We start from the raw sequence: 21,227 nt of genomic DNA on the forward strand, positions 1-21,227 counted from the left end.
GCAAGTGTGCCCAGCTCTCATGTCTGTCTCTTCCTGCAGGCCTACAGTGACAGATGGAGCCATGGCTCTCCCTGTGCTGCTGCTGCTGCTGGCCCTGCCCTCCCGCAGTGTGCAAGGTGAGTGCTGTGCTGGTGATGGTGGGGAGAGCTCTTCTCAGCACTTGGAGTTGCTTGAGATCCTGCTTTTTGCCTGCTTGTGTACAAAATCTACAGCGTGTGTGGTTGACATAGGGCTTAGCAGGACCTGGGGGGTGAAATGGGAAACCTTACTTGAATGGCAAAGTTTTGAGCAGCTCTTTGCAGCACAGCGGGCTGAGGTGGAGTTGTGTTACTGGGTTGTCCTCTGGAGGGCTCTCATGTCTGAGCTGTTCAGCACGGCGCTTCAACTTCTCTGTGGCAGCTCCAGTCAGGTCTTTGGAAATGCTGAGTGACTCCAGTTGTTGTGTGCATGTAAGGCTTTCAGATGTGCAGTGCGTGTAAGGTTTGCTTCAGCAAAATGGAAGAAGGGTGGTGGTTCACCTGAAGGTTTCTGGATGTTGTGTGATAGCTGCTTCCAAAACTGCCTGCTGTCAGCGTGCAGGGAAGGCTTTCTGCCAGTGACTTCCTCAGCTGTGACTGCATTCCAGGTGATGTGTGACATGCACAGAGCATCTGCTGTGGCACATAGGTGCTCTTTGCCTTGTCAGGTCCTTCTGAAATCCCCTGAGTTTGTTCTCAAATATTGATGCAAATAACAAAAGCGCATGATGACTGGATCCTTGGAAAAGACTGTGAAGTGGGGAAATACATGTGTGCAGGTTTGGTGGGATTTTATGTGTGTTTACAAAGCAGAGATTAAGGCACGAGTGGAATAGGAAGCAACTCTAGACAGATCTTAGTGGAAATATGTTAAACTATTGTTTTTGTCCATACAATATATTCTTTTAAAATAAAGTTTGATAGCAGTTTTCATGCTGCACCTCCTTATCGCACTTGAAGTACAGCTGGTTCTTTTCAAATAAAAATGTTAGTAGCTTTCAGAGCCATTAAGGAGTGCAGAGCAATGGCAGGCTGGGCTGGGGCTGTGCAGCGCTCTGAGCAGCTGTCTGGGGGCTGTGGTCCACTGACCCATGCCAGCTGAGTGCACAAGGAATGTTTTCCTGTTTGTGAAGTGGAGCTTCCTGTGGAAGTGTCTGCAGAAGAGCCATGCCAGCTTTGTGCTTCTGTTTGCTTTATTCTTTCCCTTCTCCTCTCCCAAATTTCCTATGGCGCATTTTCTTTCTCTGTGCACTTAATGCTGCTGTTCTCTGGGGCCCTGTGAGGGATGGATGCTGACCCTGTGCTGCCTGCTCACCTGCTGCCCTGCCCCCATCTGCCCCCAGAGCTGCTTAACACTTGTCGTTTAAAAAGAAAAGCAGAATTGTTGTTTTTAAATATTGTGACCTTTGTGCTTGAAGTCCCTGTCGTGCTGAGAGATTTCAGCAGCCCTGGGCTGGCTCCATGTTGGGTTTGTAACCTGTTCATATGCTTCACCAGTTCCCCCACTGGGAGTGGGTTGTCCTTAGAGAGGAAACGGAGACTTTTTGTGCTGCATGTTTTGACTTTTTGTACGTTTGTTTAGTTTGTCGTTTGCTGACCATATGACATAGCTGACATAGCATTTATTTTGAGTCAGAGCTGAAGAAATATCAGTTAGTGGTGTTGCTGTAGTACAAGTGAGACGAGGTGGCCCCGTGCCTGTTTCCTTGGGCAGGAAGCGGAACGTTCCTCTCAGTGGAGAGAGCATCTCTAAGTTGAGATGTTACAAGGAATGCATGCAGTGTATTTTTCCACAGGAGAACGTGGTGAGGACAGGCAGCCCTTGTGGGTGGCTTTATGCACGTGAGGATGTGTCATTGTGGTGCAGCATCCAGCTTATGAGTACCTGCCGGGGCATGGCAACCACTGCTGGCCCTGTGCAACCTGCACGGCCTGTGTGCTGAGTGGCACTGCAGGGGCATACCTGGGGGACAGGGGTGGGCGGTAACGCACTGCGAGGCTGGGAAACCAGCAGGGTAAACTGAGGAACAGTTTGGGCATGAGGAGTAACTGTTGTGAAGGAGAGTGTCTGTGTTCCCAGCTCAGAGTTTCTTTGCCAAAGGGGTGGCTTTCTGCTCTCTGGCTGGTGCAGGCTGCCCTAGGCCTTGAGGGGTCCCTGGGTGGGAGGAGGGATAGAACAGGATGCGAGCCACAGGGGCTGTCCGTGCACTGAGCAGAGTGTGGGCTGCAGGGAAGCTGGCTGACTTTAGGCAGTTCAATAGTGGAAAACTATAGTTATGTATTTGTTCACTGTGGGAGGGCAGAAAAAAAACAAGAGGAAAATAAACAAAGTTCTATTCCCAGTGGGCAACCTCCAATGATAGGCTCTGAAAAGTTGAACACGTGGTGGCATGCTGCTGTGTTAGGAACATCTGTGTGCTTATGGCTGGAAATATCTGCTAGAGCTGAAAAAAGAATGTGAGCGAGTCTGCTGTAAGAGTCCATGCACCCAGGGAGTGTGTGCAGGAGCAGCCTCATCTCTGCTGCCCTGAGCAGAGCAATGCAATTGAGTTTAGCAAATGTCCTTTACAGTTACGGTTGGTTTCTCTCTGCTAACTGCCCTTGTGCAGACAACACTTCCATGCTGTACCCCTGCAGTAGTGCCTGTGGGGTGATGTAAAGCTGAGCCCTGGGAATGTGAGTGCTTGGAGTGGGCAGATAAGACTGGTATTTCTTCAGTGGTGCGGGCTGGTATCTCTGCCTTGCTGAATCAGATAAATGGGTATTGTTAGCTCCTACTTGGTAGTTCCTCTGTGATAGCTGCAAGCAGTATTCCTTCCCTTAAACAAAGGATTTTTATTGTCTTATTCTATGGAGATAACTAAATCTCTCTGTAAAAGTAGTTACAGAGTACGGTGTGTTTTTTCCTCACCTCTCCCTTTTTGCAGACGAGGAGCTGAAGCTAAATGAATGTGTGTGTGAAGGCATGTCATGTGGGAATGGAGACCGCTGCCAGGGCCAGCAGTGCTTCGCCTCCCTGAGCATTAACGATGGTGCTAAGGTTTACCAGAAAGGCTGCTTCCAAGTCTACGAACAAGGGAAAATGACGTGCAAAACTCCGCCATCTCCTGACCAAGCTGTGGAGTGCTGCCAAGGATACCTGTGCAACATGAATATCACTGCAAAGCTGCCCTCTTCTAAAGGTGATGGTTAACTTATAAAGAAGGAATTCTGAGCAGCTGAGTCATGGCAGCACACTTTGTGCAGGTGTGCTGCTGCCTTGACTGTGTAAAAGCCTCTCCCAGTGTGAGTGGCCACCGAGCAAACTGCTGGTTGTGGAAGTGTTTTCTCCAGGCGTTCTAACGTTTTTTCTTTTGTTCTTTCTCTTTTCCAAGGGCAAACCCTGCAAGGGGAAGCTGCAGGTTACAGCATGGAAACGCTGATCATCGTTATACTGGCTCCCGTGGTAGTGCTGGTAGTTTTCTCTGTGGTAGCTGTGCTCATCATCCGGAGAATACAGAAGAACCACATGGAGAGACTCAATTCTAGAGATGCAGAATATGGCACAATTGAGGGACTCATTGCTTCAAATGTCGGGGACAGTACATTGGCAGTAAGTAACCTTTGTGAATGGTAAAAACTTTGCTTCCAAATGCCCTCACAGCCCCTCCAGACATGGCCATGGCTTTATGCTGCCAGCATGCCATTTAAGTGTCAGGACTCGTGTGGGGATGTTACTGTGTTCAGAAGCCACAATTTAAATGAAACTTAAAAAAAAAACACAAAACCCAAACCAAACAAAAAACAAACACTTTTGCAACTATAGTCTCCTTGACTTGGAGAGTTGCTGTAAGCTCTAGTCAAACATTGTCTGGTTCTACAAACAACATCTAAAGCTACTGAGAAGCTTACATATCAGCAAAACAACGTTTGTACAGTTTTCAGGTAGCCTAACGTGATATGAAAGGTGTAAAAATGTATTGTGATTTGATGTTTCAATGACAATTTGAAAGACTGAAAAGGATGTGATGATGGGCAGAGAAGAAAATACAGGTTGTCTCAACTTAAAACTTCAGATCTGAGTCCCGTGAACTTGGTAAGTGGAGGAGTAGGAGGAAATCAGTGAATTTTTTTTGACAGAGGAGAGTAGCAGCACTTCCCATTTTCTTTGGACATCTTGTTCAAAATTTGATTTTTAAAATGTTTCAGGTCACTCAGTCTATGGAAAATTAACATGGGGAAGTGTTTCCTTGTGAAGTTTTGAAGTGTTATACCTTGGCCTTATTTTAAGTAACAGTAATTGAAAATGTTTCCAGCAATGTTCCCATCAAAACTGAGCATTCATGGCTTCAGGAGTACATTGAGTGTTACTGAAACCAGTGCCTTCCTCCTGAGCTTGAAGTATTGGGTGGTTGGTGTGACTGGGATCAGGCGCTCTGTACACTGCAACAGCTTTGTGTCACTGCTTCAGCTCAGCCATATATAAATTACACTTGGTAACTTCTTTTTTTAATGTCTTTGGCTCTCTTGGAAGGCTTGATTCTTGGCCTTAAAAGAGCCGGTTTGATGTGCTCCCCACAGATTAGGCAGGTATGCAACGTGATCGTCTGTAAGCACTGTCTTCCAGCTCTTATCTCTTATCAGTGCAAGACCATTCCCATTCCAGTTGCAGACCTTTTGCTCTTTATTGTTTCATGATCCAAGGAAACAGCAGTTAAAGCCTGGGAGAAATAAATTAAAAAACTTTCTTTCAAAAGAAATTGGAGAAGTTGCTGGCTGTGAAGTTTTGGTCTGCTGTCGTTTTGTTCACAGCTGTGTAACTCTTGTAGCTCTGTAAGCATGGTGTCTCTGCCTCTTGGTGCTGGTGATGTAAACAAAAAATAAAGATAGTGGTATTTCCTTGTCTGTACATGTTTACCTGCACAGGAAGTCTTTCATGTTCTGGATTTTTCATGTCAGCTGCGGGATCTAAATCTCCGGTTCTGTTACACTAAGTTTGTTTGCATTTAGGATTAGTCTCCCTAGTGCAGTAAATACAGCCCTAAGCTGAGCTTCCTAATGCAGAATAAAAGAGCTGTGGCCTCCTCGATCTTGTTTTTACAGTCATTGATGTAGATAAGATAATGAGCTCTGTTTCCATCAGAAAAGCAAAACAGCAGTCTCCTGTCACTATTACACAATCTTTTCTTGAGAACTCACTAAAAAAAAATTGTGAGGAGAAATGAGATTTCATTGGATCTAGTTGAAGCCCAGCAGTGCAGCTTCCTGAAAATGCTTTGTGGTTGATTGGGCATATGGTTTTTTTTATCCTGTTTTCCTTTCTACAGAGAAAAAAAAAGCCCGGTAATACGGAGCAACCAGGTGCTAATACTTAGAACTGGTATAGGAGTCCTAGCTATAAAAGTAGCTGTGTATTAGCATTTTTTGTAGGCTAATAGGATTTTAATGTTCAACTAGAATTTTCCTAACGTTTGTTTTGAACAGAAAGCTCTGCAAAGCACAGCCCTTCCTGAGCCATGCGTGGAAGCCATTGCTCCCAAAGCCCTCTGTTTTTGTGCAGTGCCCTGACAGCATCTCCCTGTTCTGTCTTCAGCCGTGCGCCTGGCTGGGCACCAGCGTTTGTCTGCAGACACAAGTTAGAGGCTGTTGGAAAAACAAGTTGTTGCATGTTTCTGTTCCAGACTCCATCTGTGGCTGGGTTTTTAAGTATAGAAGTTGTCAGCAGCTCTTTCTAATGCATGTTTATTCATGGAGATGCATAAAGCAGACTTAGAGGATATGGGATCCCCAGGTCAGTAGATCGGAGAGACAAGCTAAGCTCTAGACAGTGAAAGCCCACTTGCATGGGTGTGCTCTTGTAGTCATCTTCAAAAGGAAGAGACCACAAGGAGCTGGAAAAATAGGTAAGACTCAAGAGAAATGTTGCTTCTCCTTCTGCTGATTACACAGAGGTGAAGGTGTGTCTGAGAACTTAGGTCTCATTGAAGCGGTTCAGATTATTGCAAGGCCTAGAAGATTTGGAGAGGGGGAAGGAAGTTTCTCTTTAAAATAAGTGACAAATGCACATTTGAGATAAGGAGCTAAGAAGGATGAATTGCTGAAAAACCAGAGGAGGCAGAGTCTGATGGCAGGATAGATTGCATGCTGCAAGTGAGCATCCAGGTTCACGTGCACTAAATGTCATGCTCTTAAAATAAACAAATGCTTGTCTGGAAGAAAATGATACTGGAACAGAAAATAAAGGATAGGGACAGAATAGGAAATGTGAGCGTGAAGCAGTGCTTGATTTGTTTGCTATTCCTTGCTGAATTGACTGTAAAATTTCTGAGATAAATTGGTTACACTCAACTTTTAGTTCCTCTCTTCTCTGGTATGCCTGGGATGGCCTTTGCAGTCGGAAAACCCTGTGCAGGTTTCTCAGCACCTCATGGTGGCTGCAGTGTATTCTGATTCTGCATGGCCACACTTCCCCATGTGTCTGATACTACCAATAGCTTCAATTTTATGAAGAGATGCACCTTTGTGTATTTAAGTGGAAAAAATGCAGTTTAGTTTATGTAGTAAAATTCTGCTCTTGCTTTTGAACAGGATTTATTGGACCATTCCTGCACATCTGGAAGTGGTTCTGGACTTCCATTCTTGGTGCAAAGAACAGTGGCTCGCCAGATCACGCTTGTGGAGTGTGTAGGTCAGTAGAAATCTTGTTTGCCTTGTGCTGTGTCTGGGTAACAAATGCAGGCAGAAAGCTCAGTGTGGCATCCTAATTGTTCCTCAGTTGTGCTTATGAAACTTTTCATGCTTCGGCTTACAGAATACATTTCTGCTTTGAAAGTGGGATCATCCTTTCAGATCTATGCAGAAGACAGCAAATATCATCTGTGCTTTATAAGGAAAAATTTGACCTTTTTTCAGGAAGGTGATGCTAGAGAATACAATTGAGGAGCATTTGAATGGGCACCTTGTAAGCTAGATGCAGTGTGTTAAGAGAAGCAAACACCATTTGGAGTTTGAAACTGTCTAGCACATTTGTAGAACAGTAAATGGTGTTCAGTTAGAAGGCTTTAGAATTGGAAAATGATTGTTTGGATTCCAGGATCTGGAGCTGAAGCAGCAAGTGAAGTAGCTAAAATAGCACTTACAAAAATGTGATTAGAAGAGGAGATGCAAATAATGTGAATTTAAGCACGCTCAGGCTGCAGAAAGCAATACCCTGGGAGTCTGGTATTCCTTTGAGTGTTCTCGGCAGCTGGGGATCACAGGAAGGCGGCTGCCACCAGCCTGACTTTCACCTGGAGACCCTGCCTCAATTCCTGCAAGGCCTCTGCAGCCATGGGGCCAAACCCCCTTTTTTGTGGCTTAGGGTGTCAGTTGGTGCCATGGTAATGTTCCTTGCAGCTTTCCACTCACACTAGTATTTTCAAAAGGGTTTTTGCTGGCATACTTAAGTATTTCTGCCCCTTCTGATATATTTTGTGCCCTGCTTCTCTGCGGTTGCTTTGGGAGCGTGCAGGCAATGCTGTATTGGTGCTGCTCTGTCCTTCCTGAAAGAGAAACTCTTTCTAGTAATTATTTTTTTTAACCAGGTGTAAGTAACTGTAAATAATTCTTTCCTAAAACTCCTTCTGATCTTTTTGCAGAACTTTATGTGTGACGTTAAGGATCTTTTACATTTTCCTTGAGCCTGGGCTGACTTTTTGCCAGTGTTTCTTTGCTTCTGGCCTATAGCATGCTTTGAGTAGGCATGTGTCCACACTGACATTAAATCTTAGTCTACATGTTGAGCAGTTCCTCTTCATCAGAAGCCATAGAATATTATATGCACAATGATTTTAAGAGGTGTGTAGTCTGGTGCAGAGGTGTGTGTGTCTTGTTGGACTGATGCCTGCTCCTCAGGTAACACAGGCTGGTGCTATTTCCAGAGCCCGTGTGTGTTTGCCTACGTGGCAGAGCCAGGTGGGAGCACTTTGCAGGAGTTCTCTTCTGGGTGACAGCATTGAGATGTCACTGTTGGCTATCTGTGTGCAGCTGATCTGTATGCGTCCCTCTGGAACACTGAATGGCACAGCCACGAAGGGCAAAATTTGGGTATTTACAGTTGTCAATTGCAGCAGAGTGTGTTGTGTGAACACTGAGGCTGTGGTGTTGTAGGTGTGCTGGAGATGATGATCAGGAACTTAGCATTGCGCCTTCTCCAGGATGTTGCTTTGCTTCTGGGTGTTTAATAATTTAAGTTTAATTATTTTTTGGGTAGAAAGCTTGGGATGCAGACAGTGTGTCTGATGTTTTGGTGATGGTCTTCAGTGTTCTTTGTTTTTTATTGCATTTATTGTATTTTTATTTTTATAATTTATATTAATTTTTATTGTTGAGAGAAGTGGGAATTCAGAGTCAATGTTCATCTCTTCAGTTTCGTGCCCTGACTGCTTCTGGCATCATGGGGCTGAGGTACCCCCACTTCAGGGAGTTGTGTGATGTGTTGTTTTCTTTCTAGACAAAACAGAAAAGGAATTACTGCAAGGAACGCGTTGTGGGAGATTTTAGAGGCAAATATGTCAGATTGCAGAGAAAATACAAGTTTTACTGTGTCCTGTAGATTTGTTCAGCTGTGGTACAGCTGACACCCACAGTGTTTGATGTGTGTGCATATGTACCTCTGTTCATGCATATTGGCAGTAATCTCGTGCTGTTGTTAGGAACTTGGGTTTAATAGCATATGTGTCTCTGCATGTTGTCCTGGTAATATCACATAAGGTGAAGGGCAGTGATGAGCACTAATTCTTTAGTACCCATATTTGGGAGGGTGGATTTTGTCTGCTTGACTGCTTCTGTCCTTAATCCTATGAGGACTGTTAGTTCACAGCTCTTTGTGTTTCCTCCCTGACCAGGAAAGGGCCGCTATGGAGAAGTCTGGAGGGGTCAGTGGCAAGGAGAAAATGTTGCTGTGAAGATCTTCTCTTCTAGGGATGAAAAATCCTGGTTCAGGGAAACTGAATTGTATAACACTGTATTGCTGCGGCATGAAAATATTTTAGGTAAGTAGAATAATTGTATTCACATAGTTGACATGAAGGTAAGTTAACCAAACAGTTGACTTATGTGACAGTTCTGTGCTACTTTACATCTTGCAGTTCTCAGGAGCTAACTCTTGTGTTTCAGTGGTTGAAGGGAATTTTAAGCAGAGAGACTTTCAGGAAGGTGCTGAAGTCTGAGTCCCATAAATGGAGGAAGTGTCCCAGCAACTGTGCTTTATTGTCCTGCAGAAATGCTCTGGCATGAAACAGTCAAGTGGATTAATTGATTGTTGGCACTATAGCATGTAGAGAGGGAAGGAGGTGCCACGGCCCCTCCTGCTGAGGGTTCAGCCTTGCAGCAGTTCTTGCAGGGAGGTGAAATGGTGAGGAAGAGCATTGTGCAATGTATAGGTGAAGAGGTTCTGGTGAGTCTGGTGTTACAACTTGAGTTTACCTGGGAGGACTGAGAGTAGAATGAGTGGGAAGGAGTTTCTCTTTTCCCTTGTGCCTGAATAAATGGACTCGTAGCAGAGTTTATTTTTTGTTAAATTTGATTGTTCTGCTCAGAGCTTAAGTCAAACTGGTGAATCTTTGGGGTTTAACTTCGGTTATGGTTGCCCTTTATTTCATTTCCCTGTAAATAGTCAAGTGTGATGATTTCTAATCTTGTGCATCCTTTGAGCATGTGTGTTGAGTCCGAGAGCTTCGGTAAAAAGGGCTTTTGATGTTATCAGCTGTGGCTGAAGCTGTTTTTATTCAGCTGGACACAGGCTTCTCTTCTGGGGAATCACCTTTACAAATAAAAGCAACACCTTGTCTTCTGCTCACTGCCTTACCTCACCCACAGTCTGTCATCAGACATTTTTATTGGGGCTCCTTCATCTTTCCTGTCTGAGAATATTCCTTGGCTCTGTGGCTCACTCTGCTAGATGCTGCTCTAATGTTTCCTGAAGCAATTCCTTTGTTACTACATAAATAATTTGGTGAACTCCTGAGATGTGAATTATTGAACTTTCCTTTCCCAGAGAGCAAGGAACTTGACTGAAATTACATTGCATGTTTCCCATGTTCCTCTCTTAGTGTTTCGTCTGTCTTGATGACTGTCAAATTTGCTGGCTTTAAACACTTGTCATCTATGATATTGTCGTGCTGTGGAGAGATCTGACTCCCAGAAGAGTGCAGTGGGTGTTCTTGCTGACAAATGTCTTACACAGGCTTTTAATAAACCCAGTTTGTTCCTCTGGCTTGAGAGCAATGCTTCTGCTGCTTCTTGGCCAGCGCAGGTGAGAGCACAGCAGTGTGCTGATGCCCAACCTCAGAGGTAGCAGGAAGGGAGCAATGCCTGACCTTTGGGTGAAGTTTTAAGAACTCATACTTTTAGAAACAGTCCTTGAGGTTCATGAGCTTAGAAGAGAAATTCCTTTGTCCCCTTCTAGCAAGCAGTTGTTAAGTACAGCCCTGATGTGTTCAGGTGCTCTACCTCACTTCACTGTAGAAGTGGTGTGCATGCAGGTTGAAGTAGAACTGCTGTAGCTTGGTTTTGGAGTGCAGATCTCTCGGGACTGCCACACTGCCTGTAGCCACCTGCTGTGCTTGCAGCACAGAGCAGTGCCAGCTGTGAGGGCTGCTGTGCTGCCACGGCCTGCAGCCCATCAAGTGGCTGGGGTGGTTGTGGGGTGGGATGGGCTTTGTCAGTCTGCTCGATTGAAGGATGTGGTGCTTCCCGTGGGACTACAAAATGTATTTGTTTTGGACTTCAAAAAATATATGGTCCTGACAAGTAATTGTTTGGTGTGACTCCATACAAAGACATCCTTGTGCATGGACTTGACCTAGAGTTCCAGAACGTATGAACTGTTTTTCTCCTTGTGGTAATACCTGCAGTCTGTTTTCAGTGCTGGATCCTGGTGGTCAAGTTTCAGTTCAGTTGAGTTTTAAAATGCACAAGAGGCCTAGTTGTGTCGGTTCTTTACTTAAGGAAGTCACTTAGTCACTCTTTTTTTCTCTCTTTTTCCATCTTTTCTAGGTTTTATTGCATCCGATATGACTTCCAGAAACTCTAGCACTCAGCTGTGGTTAATTACCCACTACCACGAGATGGGGTCCTTGTATGACTACCTGCAGCTCACCACCCTGGACACTGTCAGCTGCCTGCGGATAGTACTGTCCATAGCCAGTGGCCTTGCACATTTGCACATAGAGATATTTGGAACGCAGGGGAAGCCTGCCATTTCTCATCGGGACTTGAAGAGCAAAAATATCCTCGTTAAGAAAAATGGACAGTGCTGCATAGCAGACTTGGGTGAGTTCATTTCAGTGCTAATGCACTCTGTGTTCCTGCAGCAGCCAAATATATTGGATAACTCCTACCTTAAATAGCCCTGAAGGAAACTCAGTGTGAGAATTACTGGTGTTGCCCTGAAGGTCTGGCAGCCGCTAGGTGGCACTTCTAACTTAGAGATGCTGCTGTGCAGCTGCACGGCTCCAAGGCCCAGGGCAGAGTTCACAAACAGATGGAACGTTTTGGATTTGTCTTGGTCTTCTGTTGCTGGATGCCACTCACAGATCTACGTGGGCAGCGGTTGCAATGGTTCACATCATTTCTGATCCTTCAAGTGCCCTTCTGTTTGTGTGCTCACTATTCCAGGCCTGTAGGTCTTCAAGATGCCTGTCCAGTTGTGCTTTTTGCCCAGGTAACTCAGTCGAGGACAGAGCCCTCCACAACAGCTGGCTTGAGGCGTCAGGCTGGTGGGATGGCTGCGGCAGTGCTCACACCAGCAGGGCTGTCTGCAAAATGCTTTTTTTTTATAAACAGAAGGGAGAAGCATTGGAGAGTCGTGGCCTATCAAAAATTGCAGAGGAATAGTTAGTAAAACATAGAGCTGTATGTTGAAAAACAGAACTGCAGGGACTGGCTCTTGATTCATGTTCGTACTGAGAAGGGGCCAGCACGTCCTGGCGTTGATTAGCACTACACTAACCAAGTGAAATCCACTGGGTGATCTACCAGGTCCCCCCAGCCCAAGTCATACTGTGGTTTACCTGGAAGCCTTAAAAATCAAAGGGATTCTCTGAGCAAGGACAGTCATAAACATTTCCTGAATAACTTTTGTGATGGTAAAATACCTATACTTTAAATGTTTAAAAATGCAGGCATGTATTTGTCATGCACTTTTTGCTTCTTAAGTGTAAGGAGGAGAGTTAGCAAGTATGTCCTAGCTATGCAAAAGCTCTCATGAAGTTCAAGGACAGATGTCAGTGTTGCTTCAGTCTGTCAGTGCTGTTAGGCCTGAGAAAGCTCTGCCCTGTAATTGGTCTATTCTGCTTTATAAAGCAGTTCTTGTACATGGTCGTACATCACGTATGCAACTTCATAAAACTGTGGTGTAAAGCTTATACAAAAAGAAAAATTAAGAAAAAGCTCAGCTCTCCTCTTACTGAACTCCTCCCTTCACACTGAGCAGTGAACCTCAGCTTGAGACAAGAACTTGTATTTGTAAGGAAGGTATGAAGAGTACTGACGGAACACATCTACTCACTTTCTGTTCCTGGAAATATCCCAGCATAGTAACAGTGATTCTTTTGGCAACCTGAATGTCGGTGTGTTCCATCATTTTTTCCATTTTTTCCCTGACACTTTTTGTTTTTTAGAGGGTTGGTATCTTACAGTAAGAGCTCTCTTGGTTTAAATGTGCAGGGGGGTGTTCTGTGGTGAAGGGGAAGTGAAGCAGTGCGATGTCTGTCTTCTGAGCAGCACAGATGTCACTGTGATGAGGACTGATTACAACATGGCTGTCTCCTGACATGATTGCAACACGTTCTCAGTTTATGGCGTACTGGATGCTGACTCGCATCCCTCAGCCCTAAACTTTGACCCATCAATCTGTTGAATCTGTTTTGCCCTATTTGGATGGAACATTATGAATTTTACCAGTGTCCTCCAGAGTCTTGACATGTGTAGAGGTTGCCAGGAAATTTGTTTTCTAACCTCTGTTTCCAGTGTGTGAGATCTGAAGAGAAAAGAAAAAAACAACTAGGACAACAATGATTTTTATCTGGAGGATAGGCTGTTCAGCTCCATCTCTGAGTGGCATTGGGCAGTCAGTAGACAGCATCTTTCTCAAGGTGCCAGGAGCGTTTTCTTAGCAGTCTGAAGTCACTTGAATTGCAGGAGAGGATTTTCCAGATTTTTGTTCCTGTGAAGTACAGATTATTCTTTTGGTAAGGAAGAACAGTAAAATGAATGGCAGGTGAGCTGATGTTTTTTGGGCCTGAAGTAAGGGCTTCTTAGTTCCATCTAAAACAGTCGTGTTAAATGGAAATAGTAAGGAGTTGCTGAGGAAAGCCAGGAGTCTGTGCCTTTTCTATTGCTTAGTTATGTCATGCACCTGTAGCTGCTCAATTTGCAGTGCTGGCTGTTTACCATGGCAAAATGAGTACTTTGTGCGTTTCCGAATTTACAGTAAATTAGACCCTCACATAATGTTCTTTGCTTAAATGTTTGGTAATTAGTAGAAGCCTGGTAGAGTGGTTTTGGCTGACTCATTTTGGATCACTTGAGGATGTTTATTTTTCAAGATACTACAAATACGGTGGCTTTTATTTTCCAGCTTTATTTTTTAACTTGTGTATATCTGTCATGCAGTGTTTTTCTTCTCTTCTCCCACAGCTCAGATGCATCCACCTACCCAAGAGTTCTATAAATAAATCTGAATGCTGGGTAGAATTGTTTTCTTCTCAGTAACAGCTGCCCAGCCTTGTGTGTATACGTGCCTAGAGCGCCGGTGACATCCAGTGGCTGCAAAACATTTAGTTCTTATAATAACAGCATTTTAGAGCCGTGCAATAGCATGTTTAATAGATCAATACCTCCTGAGGGATTACTGAGACTGTGGACACGAGGCTGTTTTTGTGGGCTGCTGTGGAACTGACCCAGTTGGTCTTCAGACAGCTGGACTCTGAGTTCCTTCTTTTTAATGAACTGTCTGCTGGGTGTCGCTCCTGACGTGTAACTTTTAATGTCTGCTTCCGAAGGGGTTCAACAGTTCTTCTCTGTTGTCCAGGCCTTGCAGTCATGCACTCCCAAAGCACGAACCAGTTGGATGTGGGGAACAACCCCCGAGTGGGCACCAAACGCTACATGGCGCCGGAGGTGTTGGACGAAACCATCCAGGCTGACTGCTTCGACTCCTACAAGAGGGTCGACATCTGGGCCTTCGGGCTGGTCCTGTGGGAGGTGGCTCGGCGCATGGTTAGCAATGGTAGGTGTTTGGGACCCCTGTCGTTGTGTTTGCAGTGTGTTAGGCAAATAACTGGCTGCGGAGAATCTGCCACTGAAATGCACAGGGGGTGCAGCAAAACACTGCACCTCCAAGCCTGCTTGTTCTTGGCACATTGCTGCCTCCTTTGAAGCTGCCGGTAAGCTGGGCACCGGAACGTAATGTGGAGGTGGGAAAGAGGGGTCCCTTCTGAATCCTAAATAATGACGAGAAATATTTTGCCAGATAGTCAACTAAACTAAAATCTTAGGCTGTGGAATCTGTGACCTTTTGTATGTGCCATTAAATCACAGTGAACGCTTTTGGGTGTCTGTTTCACGCAACAAAACCTAAAGAACCTAAATAGGAGGAAAATGTAGAAAGTTAAGAAGTGAAACAATTGGAATTCAAGGATGCTCTTGCTGTACCAAGTGAACCACTCCCAGAGCTTTGGTCAGAGTACAATTCTGTTTTGTAGCACACAGCATTACATTGTTTCATTGGCAAGGGAGTCTGAATGTAAAGACCCTGAAGCTGGGTATCTGCTGGTGTGATTCCTTGTCACTCAGAAGTCCTGTCTGGTTTTTGGACCTTGTTTTGTTCCCAAAGGACTTTGCCAAGAGCCAAAGGAGAGAGAATGAGTGATTTTATTGGAGAGAGTGAGGTATGAATGAGCAGTGGGTGTTCAGAGGTGGGCTGCTGTGAGGTGTGATGGTGAAGACTGCTGGTAGCTCATTCAGTGTAACAAAGCCTGGCCCACGTGCCAGTGAAAGGCCAGGTATGTGCCTCGTGATGTTCCCCTGCATCATCTCCTCTCTGCCTTTCCTCTCTGGGATGCTGATAAGCTGCCTGAACAAAGCTGCCTTGCAGATACCGAAACTCAGAGGTAGGCTTAGGCATGGGCTTGTTTAAGCCTCCTTATAAGCCTAGATGCTACTTCTCCGCTTCTCAAGTGACCTAGAATGGAATCTCCCCTAGAGCATAAGATCAGGGTAATCGAGTGGCTTCAGAGGTCCTGCTCTTCTTTTTTTAATCAGTAAATATGTTTTTAATACACTTTGTGTGTATTTGGTAGATGACACATACAGTCCTGTGTTGATTACCTCTTAAAATGAAAGTTCTGTGCAATGGTACATATCTAAACATTCCCATGCTGAGACGTGTATTTATACGTGCAGTTGCAGTAACAGCAGTTTACAGGAGACCTACCTGAGCTAATGTTGAACTAGCAGGTTTGGATTGTGCTGGCAGCTTAACTAAGATAGCAGAAAGCTCAGCACAGACTGCAAACCTACGAAGAAGATAAGGAAAGGCTTTGAGAATTTACTTCAGGCCAAGGTTGGTGCTGCCATGGAAGCTCTTGTAACAGTAATGTGGGTACCTCGTGGCATTAGTCTTGCCAGTGAGTCTGAAGTTGGAGGCAGCAGTGGTATGAACTCAGCTGTACTTACTTCCATTGTTCTGTATTCCGGGCTGTTGCTTGAAAGTGATTACATTTCCTTGCACTGGTTTGAGGTGAAGTAAACATTTTCTCTCAGAAATCCAAGTGATTGACTGGGTGGAATTCATCAGATAACCCTGTCTGGTCTGTAATAAGACTTTGGTACTTGAAGTGAGCTTGCAAAGATGGAGGCAGCAGGGCTCATGTGAACTGAGTAATAAGATGTGAGGTGAGCATGGGGCAGGTGTGCCTGGTGTATGTGATTATAGGGCTTTGCTCTTTGTCCTAGGAGGAAGGATGCTTGCCATCTGTTGCTTGGTGTGAACTTGAAATCTGCTCCATGTCAGCCTAAGTATATTCATTCTTGGAGAACCCAAGGTTGTTGTGATTTGAACCACAAATCTGTTGCTTTTCTTTGGTCTACAAGGCAACACCATGATTCTCAGTGCTTTTCTGCTGTGGTTTAGCAGGAGGAGGAGAACATTACGAAACTTCTCCACAACCAAGAGTGCTTGTGTGCTGTCCTTGTGCTGCAGCAGGAGTCCCTCAGCAATTCTCACTGTACATAAATGTGATTTGAGCCCCCCAGTGGTGTTTCACTCCATGTCAATAGAGCAGTGCTTGCTCACCGCAGTGGTTACTCACGGCTGTGGAATGTGCTTCCACTGCAGTGCAGTCTGTTCCTTAGGTCTTAGCTGTCATTTGCAATAATGTGGTCGTGTTTGATGTGAGACACCAAGCTTGGAAGGGCTGCTGCTCAATGGCACGTGGTCAGCGCTGTGCCCGCGGGGCTGTACCTGCAGCCTGGGGGTTTGCAGAGGTCCTACATTGCTCCAGCAGTATGCTTCTGCACACAAGATAAGCCTTCATGTAAGTAACAAAGGATAAAAGTGGAAAAAACTGCTGCTCTGTGTGAGTTGCAATGCATTTACTTAGCAAAAAGCAGCTCCTCCAGAGAGGAAAGTGTAGAGTATTGTCAGTGACAGAAGTCATTAAGGCTGTCCCAAAAGTGACAAGCTGTAGGTTGTGCTTAACGACTTCAGGGCCTCTTGTGGTAAGAGGTTCATTTCCTTTCCTCTGGAAGTGGAAAGGGAAGCGTGTCACAGTTCAGGATGGCCATCTTGCTGGGAGGAGGCGTGTGGGTGAGAGGTGGCACTCAGTGCCTGTGCCAGCCAGCTGCTGCTGCAGCCAGCAGCTGTCCCTGGGGGATCAGAGCGCTCCAGTGACTGTTGGAACAAGGCAGGACTTCACTTTGTGCTCTAATACTGTGCTGTACCTCAGATAGCCACCTGTGTGTTCTCTTGTTGGAATGCCTCCGTGAGTGTAGGAAGCTGAAATAGAGCTGGGCTTGTTCAGTGATGGTCTGTCGGTGTCGTAATGGTGCTGGCTGCGCCTCCAGGACTGCACCGTGTAGCTCTGAGGGTTTGTGTGTGAATGGTGTGAAACCACTGCTGTCTCTGTGCTTCCATTTCAAACGATACTGATGCAAAAGAGCTTATTTGTGTTCTTGAATTCTCACAGACTTCATTTTGTGTTCTGGGAGTATGCAGGAGGAGGATGTGACCAAGAGTTCAGCCCTCTAGGTGACGTTCAGTAGATGCAGTTAGAAGTTGCTTGGAAATGGAATGTGGCACACATGGCATGCATAGCTTGTTGTGAGTCCACGTGGCAAACCTGTGGCTGTCAGTGGCTCTGTTCTGGAGCATCCCTTGGGTAGCCAGGTCTTTGAGCTGTCTCCTATGTGAGCTAGGATTTGCTGAAGCCCAGTCCCCACAGGCAGATTTACAGGCTTTTACAGAGTGTCTGTGTGACTTCAGTCTTAGTCTCCAGTAGAACAAGAGCATTAAATCCCAAGCACTGTAGCAAAGCTTCTGAGAACTGTTTTTCTACTCAGGTGTGTCTGAAGTAATAAAAAAATGTCCTGAATTTCATGTGTATCTGATTATAGGCCAGCTGCCGGGCTGCTAAGCAGCAGTTTTAGCTTCATTCTGTCCACACTTCCACTGTACACAGAGGACTTCATTTGCTCAGTATTTCTCCAAGCTGCTGGTCCAAGTGCCTGACTTGAAACACCAGTTTTTAAATTGATTTCCAAAGAAAGCTGAGCTCCCTAGATCATTGGTGAGCTTAATCCACAGCAGCAGCAGTGCTGCATGCATGCAGTAGTGAGTAGGCAAAAGTCTTTTAGCCTGCTGCTCTTATGTAACCTGGGGGACGAAGCAGAGACACAACTTCTTGTTTGCTCACTTTTCAAGGCAGAAAATGACAGCAAAGCCTATACCTGAAGATATGTGGCACCACTTATCCTAAGCATTTTACTGTGTTGTAGAAGAAATGATTTTATGTGAAGCAGCAGCATGAGGGCCTGTAGATGCTGACATCCTTGCTGGACTCTTTCATGATGCGTGAAGCAATGCAAAGTGTGTCAAACCCATTGAAAACAACAGTGCAGATGTGGAAATTTGATGCTGTTCTAGTAGAAATCTCAGTTTTCTGGTATCCTGTAAACCTCCATGCCTTATGGAAGATGACTTTCCAGCAAGTGAATTTTACCTCTTACTTTGGCTCAGGCATCTCCAAAGTGGATGTAGCTTTTAATTTGCAGAATGGTAGGAGAAACTCTTGCTGTGACAGTAAGTGCTGTCCTATGTTTTTAATGACTGTTTAACATGGAGTCTTAAAACTATTTTTGTGCTTCTCAGGCAGCTAGTTTGTGTGTGCTGGCTTTGCAGAGGTGCTCTTTCACTGACAGCCATTTAATGATGCCTCTCTTGTTTGTATCTCACTAGGTATTGTAGAAGACTATAAACCACCATTTTATGACCTGGTTCCAAATGATCCCAGTTTTGAAGACATGAGGAAAGTGGTCTGTGTAGATCAGCAAAGGCCAAACATTCCCAACAGGTGGTTCTCAGACCCTGTAAGTGGACGTTCCTGCATATGGTTTGTAGGAGCCGACCCCATTTCTGAACTGAAGCCGTGCAATCTGCTGCCATAGCCACCCAAAGCTGAGATGATCTCAGTGCTGCTTGCCAGGAGAATTACCCATATAGGTTTCAGACACGTAGGTGTGGACCTTGATGTTGCAGAAGGAAGAAGAATTGAGCAGACTGTTAAATCTGAGCTATTCTCACACTGGCCCTCCAGTAATAAGAATTAATACTTGTTTTCACACGACTCCCCCTTTGTTATTACTCACTTTCCAAGGGTGTATACACGTAGGGGTAATGCAGCCTGTTAGGCCTTTCTGTGGCTCATAAGCATACAGACTTGGAACAAAGTTCTGATTTCTACACCACACCACCCCCACCCACATGATAAGGGACTGTTCTCTCTGAAAGGCTGCTGCTGAAGTTTTCCTTCATCCCAGTCAGTCCAGACCCCTCAGACTGCTGTTCTAAAATTACGGTGCTTTGACACTGCAGTCAGCCATTGTCTTGTCACTTCTTCTCTTTAATGATCAAACTCTTATTTTTCAACACTCAAAGCTCGTATATTTGAAATACTTAACGGATGATGTGTAAGGTAGTAAAGCCACGCCGTGTTAGGGCCCAGCAGCCCAATCTGCTGCTGCGCTCTGGATTGTGATTTGTGTACTCACGTGTGTGTTTTGTTCTTATTCTTTTCCAGACGTTAACATCTCTTGCCAAGTTGATGAAAGAATGCTGGTATCAGAATCCATCAGCAAGACTAACAGCCCTGCGAATCAAAAAGACTTTGACCAAAATTGACAATTCCTTAGATAAACTGAAAGCTGACTGTTGACCTTCTTCTTGTGGTGCTTTCCTGACAGGAAGGCACCTGTCTGGCTCAGAGGCAGCCCGGCCAGGCAGCTCATGTCATCGGTCCCCACGTGGCTTCTTCCAGAGGCAGCAGCTCCTACCAAGCCGTCCCCTGGGAGACACCGGCACCATACGGACTTTGCTCAGTGACTGCGATGGGCATTTCACAAACGGTCAAGCTATAAAGACTCATGCTGGATGTACTGTTGCAAAGGTAGTGGCCTGAAGGAAGACAGAGAAATCCTAAGACGAGATCAGGGCATTAAATAATGGCTTTGAACAGCTTCCCCCCCTCCCGTTTTTTTCCCTTTTATTTTTAAATTCTCCTAATCACTCCCAGGGTGAACACGCGGAAGTGGTAATTTTAATCAGCAATATTGCCTGTGCTTCTCTTCTTTATTGCACTAGGAATTCTTTGCATTCCTTACTTGCACTGTCACTGTTAATTTTAATGACGTGACTTGCCAAAAATACAATTGGCTGTAAACTGCGTTGATCCATGCCTGAATAATAGGAAAAGAATTTGGACAAAGGAAAGAAAATGTAACCGTCAGATTTTAGCTGCATTTTACGTGTACTGATGTTTACAATAATGCTGAACATTAGGAATTTCTCGTTTATACAAAACTTGCAAATTATTTATTACAGTGCACTTGCCAGTTTTTAAACTGTACAGTGAGTGCATAAAGTTAAAGCTTATTTTTATGTGGCCTCTTTCATGATTTTACACAGACGTTTTTGTAACACGATATAACCTGAAGCATAAATTGTTTTCTGTATTATCTTATTACAACTCAATAGTCACATCTTAAGTGCTTCACATTTGTAGGTGTGTGGTCTGTAACATATTTTCAGTTCAAATATGGAACATATATATAGCCATTACTCACAGGACAGCGTGTCCAGTATCTTACCGAGCTAGAGGAGGAAAGCAGCGGAGGAATTAACTAGAACTTTAGGTCATGAATGCTGTGGGGAGAATGCATTTTATTTCTTCTAAGCTATATAATATGCATTTAAACTCTGCCAGAAAAATAACTATTTTGTTTTAATCTACTTTTTCTATTTAGTAGTTATTTGTATAAATTAAATAGAATGTTTTCAAGTCAAGCGAAGGCGTTTCAGTTCTGTTCCTGCCTCTTAGCCACGCGTGCTGCTGCAGCAGGGCCGTGCTCACAGGTAGGTGCGGTGGGCCGGCGGTGCAGGGCTGAGCTCGGAGCAGCTGAGGCTCGGCAGCCGTCGCTGTGTGCTGCTGCTGTGCAGGCTCACAGGCACGTCCTGCAGGAGCCGCTCCCAGGTCCCTGCAGCTGAGCGGGGGGAGCCCAGCTGTGCTCCTGCAGAGCCCTGCCCGGCTGCTTCCCCCCATCTCGCTGCGTGCGGAGCGGCAGCCGGTCAGTGCGTGTGCTGTTGTCTGTTGGTGAGCTCCCTCGTTCAGGGCCTTGAGATCCTGCAGACGATCCCAGGAACTGAAAACACGTCCGTTATGCCGTGACACCTCTGGATTCGCAGTTGTCAGAGTTCCCTTCTTTGCTGTGTGCCCAGCAGATCCCACTCTCCTGTTTCTCTGCGATTCCTCCTCCTCGGCCCCATCTCCGCTGCCCTGCACGGTGTGGTGTGTCCTTGGTTCCTGCTGTTTGGACTTGGCACTGCCTCTCATTGGGTGTGTGCCCCATTGGGCTGGGGGCTGGCCTGGTGTGACAGCCTGCAGTCACCAGTGGCCACCAGTCACTGGATCTGCT

At 45.3% G+C, this 21,227-nt stretch overlaps 1 protein-coding gene across 4 annotated transcripts in view; it reads left to right on the forward strand.

Moving 5' to 3' along the window:
- Nucleotides 1-20,603, forward strand: part of ACVR1 (activin A receptor type 1) — a 45,123-nt gene extending 24,520 nt beyond the window's left edge. For all 4 annotated transcript variants that reach the window (XM_042877685.1, XM_042877687.1, XM_042877683.1 and 1 more), the window contains exons 2-10: nt 40-116; nt 2,945-3,199; nt 3,392-3,609; nt 6,585-6,684; nt 8,882-9,028; nt 11,034-11,309; nt 14,071-14,268; nt 18,496-18,626; nt 19,337-20,603. In XM_042877685.1, the coding sequence (XP_042733619.1) occupies nt 40-116; nt 2,945-3,199; nt 3,392-3,609; nt 6,585-6,684; nt 8,882-9,028; nt 11,034-11,309; nt 14,071-14,268; nt 18,496-18,626; nt 19,337-19,471 (1,537 nt within the window). In that variant the 3' untranslated portion in view covers nt 19,472-20,603. The remainder of the gene's footprint in view (nt 1-39; nt 117-2,944; nt 3,200-3,391; nt 3,610-6,584; nt 6,685-8,881; nt 9,029-11,033; nt 11,310-14,070; nt 14,269-18,495; nt 18,627-19,336) is intronic.
- The last annotated feature ends 624 nt before the right edge of the window (nt 20,604-21,227 follow it).

The sequence above is a fragment of the Lagopus leucura genome, unplaced genomic scaffold (assembly GCF_019238085.1).
Source record: "Lagopus leucura isolate 7727_CA_CO unplaced genomic scaffold, USGS_WTPT01 Super-Scaffold_100019, whole genome shotgun sequence".
In the NCBI taxonomy this organism is placed as follows: Eukaryota; Metazoa; Chordata; class Aves; order Galliformes; family Phasianidae; genus Lagopus; species Lagopus leucura.